Source organism: Lupinus angustifolius, unplaced genomic scaffold (assembly GCF_001865875.1).
Source record: "Lupinus angustifolius cultivar Tanjil unplaced genomic scaffold, LupAngTanjil_v1.0 Scaffold_45_30, whole genome shotgun sequence".
Taxonomy (NCBI): domain Eukaryota; kingdom Viridiplantae; phylum Streptophyta; class Magnoliopsida; order Fabales; family Fabaceae; genus Lupinus; species Lupinus angustifolius.
This window is the reverse complement of record NW_017721782.1, coordinates 16,268-21,283: the sequence shown is the minus strand read 5'-3', so window position 1 is coordinate 21,283 and position 5,016 is coordinate 16,268. Positions and strand designations below refer to the sequence as shown.

Sequence of the window (5,016 nt, the reverse complement as noted above, 5' to 3'; positions counted from 1 at the left end):
TTTATATGAAAGGTAATCTGTTTAATTTATTCAATTAGTAGCTAATCTTAATTCTCTTGAACTTTGGAAAGCCTTCTAGAGATTTAATTTCATTTTTTCTATTACGACCATGTCCCAACAAAACTTATCCGAAAAGGTTGATTTAATTTATAGAAGTTTAATTATGGGTACTGTGTCGTCATTTTTTGGCCGAATACTATGATTGAATAAGAAAACAATATAAACAAATATGTTGAAGTTCAAAAAATGAAAAAAATAATATTTAAATAAAATAATTTACTTGTAATATAGAATTCGAATTTTCCCCATTTAATTCCTCGTGCAAATCGAATTAAAACCAAATCGTCTTCTTTTATTGAGTTACATTCCTAAAATTCCCCATAAATCTCGATCAGACCATTACATCCTTAATAACATTGGTGCATCAGGTGGGGAGGAGGAGGGCATGCATGTAAAAGCACCCCACGACAATTATCCGTTTTGCTATACTTCCCGATTATAACCCTCACCATAAAATACCAAAGAAAAATAGCAATTGGTTTTCCAATTTTCAACTCAATATATCTGGAACATACATCTACTATCCCCATGTCATACTCACATTTTAAAGATATTAATTTAGTAGTTTGAGAGGAATATTCACAAATTCAAAAGAGATTAGTATCTTGTCAAACTTAATGATATCATAAAAAAATCATATCACTCACCAAGGAAAATGATAAAAAAAACTGACTTAACATAATTGTATTAATATGAATTAAAATTGAGGAAAACAAATAAATCTCTTTCATGTATCTCATCCTTAGCTGTGTCCTAAAGAGTGGGCCATGCACGTGTTTAACCCCTTATCACTACCACCCCCACCCCTTTATAACCCAACCTTCCCTCCCACCTTCCCCCATCACCCTAACCCCAATCTCTCTCTCTCTCTCTCTCCTTTTCTTTTTTCATTGAGACATTCATCAAACACTTTCCAAAAATGGCCAAACTGGGAATGCTAACAAAGCTTAAGTCAGCCATCAAAAGGTGGCCATCTTTAACCAAGCTCAGCCGCAACAACAGCTGTGTCTCCGCCGCCAGCACTGACTCCGATAAAGGCGCCACCACCACCTCCTCCTCCAATGAAGAACAACAACATGGACTCCACACCGTCTATGTTGGCAAGTCTAGGCGGCAGTATCTCGTAAACTCCGACATCATAGACCACCCTGTGTTTCAGGAGCTAGTGGACAAGTCTTGTTCTGATTCTGATGGCGTAGTTGTTTCTTGTGAAGTGGTATTGTTTGAGCACTTGCTGTGGATGCTTGAGAGCAATGAGACTCAGATGGGTTCCATGGATGAACTTGTTGAGTTCTACAATTGTGCATGCTAAGAGAGAAGAAATAGTAATTAACTAACCTCTATTAATTGTTTTTTTGTACTACCAAATTATCTATTCCCCTTATGGGTAAGGTCCCTTTCGGATTTATGACTGTCTCTTCTAATAAGTGCTACTTCTAGGAAATGAATCTTGAAGAACAAACCCTTGACCTTTTGGTTCCAGATATCTAACGAAACTTTTCATTATTAGACCAACGTCTCGTTCCTATTAATCATTTTTTAGTTCATTAGGATTGATTAATTGTTATATATATTCTATTATTAAAGTGGAGATTATATAATTATAGATAGGTTTTTGATACCCAAAAGAAGAAAAAAAATTTACTGAGTTGTGCTACCTGGTTTGCTTGAGGGAAAAGTGAGGATGTTATATTTGTTTAGCAAGTTTCTTTCTGCAGATGATGACGCATGATCGATGTTCATGTTGATTAAGAAATTGTAATTATGTTACTTATTATAATGTCACATTTGTGAGCAATTAATCAAGTTTATGTTAATTCACCCATTGAGGGGAAATGCAACTTTATTGTCGTTCCATGATAAATAATTTTAACTCCCTCCTTTTCACGTACATTTCTACTAAACAGTGCAATAAAATGATGGATATAGTATGAGTACTCTATTTGTTTTGGTGGCATTGATGTATACAAGTGGAGAAATGATGGATACTACTATAATGTATTTAAGTATCCTCCTAATTATTTTATTTATTTGTATACAAGTCTGGAAAAGTCTCACCTTATGTAAAAACAAATTAGTTGAATAACATATAATTAGATGAACTCAAACTTAATATCTTAAAGTTTTAAGCTTTAAGATATATAAGTCAAATCTACTTATATGTTTTTCACTTATGATCCGTGGCGGATCTTGGTCAAAATTTTAAGAGGGACAATAATATTTAATTATAATTTATAATTAAAATTAATTGAATAACGAAAATATAAAGAAACATAGGATGAGATCAGAGATAAAATTTTCAACTATTTCTTTTTCAATATAATTCATTAGGTTGTTAGCAAGAAATTAATCTTCTATGTTACTATGTAATTTTGTTTAGTTGATTTTATTGCCGAAAATGATATTTATATAGTAGTTGAACCACAATAGATAAAATAAGATGAATTACTTGATAACGCAAGATATGACTAACAACATATGGTAGAAAATTATATATATATATATATATGTATATTATTAATACATACAATAATTTCTTTCGGTAAGTGTAAAATTATTATGAACTTAAATGAAGTCATATTATTTAAGCAACATTAACATTTAAACGTGTAAGAGAATTTGATCTATTATGTTAATTTTTAAAAGAACCACACAAGTTGCATTATATTTATTTATCATACTATAAATTACAGAAATATGTGAGTTCCAATTAGTATATTCTTAAAGACATCATTGTTGTGTAGGCAAAGGGAGTACATCTGCTCCAAAAAGTATGTAATACTTTATGAGTCACATTTTATAATTTAGAAATTTAAAAATTACGTATTTTTTCTGACCAAACACAACAAGTGACATATAGAGTGACACACTTTATAAAATAATAGATGTATTCATGAAGAAAAAAGGAAAAACAAAACATTTAATAAAATTTAAAAAAAAATCTAGAGGGCAGCTGCCCCCACTTGTGCCTTCCAAGGTGATTGAAGATCTTCCTATGGTATGTTAGTATTTTTCTTTTCGTTTAAAAGTTACTCCATTAAAATATGTTGATCATTGTACAATTGTATTCTTTGGTTTACATGGCACTTATAAATTACTTTGGTTATTTGTGCTACTTGTTTGAGACAATAAATTTATACAATTATACATAGCCAACATCTAAAAGTGTTTAAGCTAACAGAGTTAACTTTTTTTAAGGTCTCTAACAGAATTAACCTATTGTTGACAACATTTGAACTTTTCTGTTTTCTTCTTCTAAAAGATAGTCAATAATTTTATCATTTAACCAACCACTTTTTACTGAAAAGTGACCCAAACAACAGAAAGTAAGATATATAGATGACAAACAAATATTAAAATATAAATAATCTTTCAAACTAAGCAATCATAATAAAGAATTGGAAAAAATAACAAGTAGCCTATCGGGATGCATATATTATTCCACACTTGAACTAAATTTGTTATCTTCCATTTTATGTCACTTCACTTCACGTGTCTATAAGTGTACAGATTGAACTAAAATAAATAAATTTCACTAAATTATAATTTCTTAACCAAATCTCATGAAATAAAAAAAGCATAGACATGTGATATTCTGCCATCAACACTAGTCATATTAGCTATAGTGGATACAAAGTAAGATAGAAAAGTGGCATTTAACTTTTTTTAATATTACATGCATGAGGTTTTCATTGTAGATATAGTAGAAGATATTGAACTATATAGTGATGATTGCTAAGCTCAACCATTAACTGATGTCCCAAGATCTGATACATCTAATTGGATCGATCAAATTCAAAATTAAAGAGTAACATGTTTGACTTCACTTTTTGTCATCAAAGATATTTGACCCCAATTAATTAAGAATATATATATATATATATGATTTAGGAATGGTTTGTAAGTCTTGGACATAGAGAAATGTTTTGTTAAATATATACTTAGGATTTAGGAACATGGGATTTAGCAATAAGTGATTAAATTGAGCTAATACTCGGAAGCATAAGTGTTTTTGATGCAACAGTACTAGCGGAGATCTCTATGGCGAAATTACAGGATCTTGCTAAGTTTTAAGAAACTGGGATAAGATTTGTTGCTGAATTGGATGATATTGCGGTTTCGTTGAGATTAAAAGAATGAGAAACCCCTGCTTCGTTGTAGTTAAGTTAAGGTTAAATACATGCTAAAAGGAAAGTGAAAACTGACCCACTGTATTATATTTTTTGGTATAATCAAAATATCTCATCTTATAGATAAAAAATCAATTTTAAGATGATAAAAAATTAATATCTTTTAAAATGTGTAATTACACTTTCAATAAGTATCGCTTTCAGAAGTTGAATCTTTCACCTTTTTAATCTACTTAGGAATCTAACAGAATTGTAAACCATCGTCTTGTTGGTGTCCAATATATTATATAAGACCAAGTACCAAAATTCAATTTTTGGGAGTACCTATGGCAAAAAGTGATAGCCAAAGTATTAATTAAGGGAGAGTATGACAAAATATGTAACGTGTTTTTGTTTTGTTGTGGGATTAAAAAAAGGGGAGAGATCGACTTATTCCAAGAGCAAGTAAAAAATTTACTATAAGAGTAAGTCTTTTAAACTTACTTTTCATCTTATTTATCAATTATATGAACATCTAATAATTTAGAATTAATAATTCAAATCATTGGATTTTCCTAAAATTAATAGTCACGATGAAGAGTTCAAAAACTTACTCTTTTTAAGTGGATCCTTCCTCTTAAAAAAATAACCAACTTTGAGGTAAATAACTATTTTTTACTCTCTTTGTGTATAAGTGCATATAAATCGTTGAGATTTTTGGTTGGTTTTATGTGAACAAAGCCAAAGCCATTGAACTTTAAGGATTCACAACTGTAAATATAGGCAATCTAGCTAGCCTGTCTTACATGCCTTCATGGACAGTTTAGTTCAGTACGTGGGTCCTGTT

At 30.3% G+C, this 5,016-nt stretch overlaps 1 protein-coding gene across 1 annotated transcript; it reads left to right on the top strand.

Annotated features, from left to right (window-relative positions):
- Window positions 1-837: 837 nt before the first annotated feature.
- LOC109338830 lies at window positions 838-1,468 on the top strand. Its single transcript, XM_019576165.1, has one exon. It carries the CDS (start codon window positions 980-982, stop codon window positions 1,370-1,372), a length of 393 nt encoding a protein of 130 aa, XP_019431710.1. The 5' UTR covers window positions 838-979; the 3' UTR covers window positions 1,373-1,468.
- The last annotated feature ends 3,548 nt before the right edge of the window (window positions 1,469-5,016 follow it).

What these genes read in the sequence shown, in the direction of transcription:
- LOC109338830 (XM_019576165.1), top strand. Translation starts at nt 980, where the DNA reads ATGGCCAAACTGGGAATGCTAACAAAGCTTAAGTCAGCCATCAAAAGG.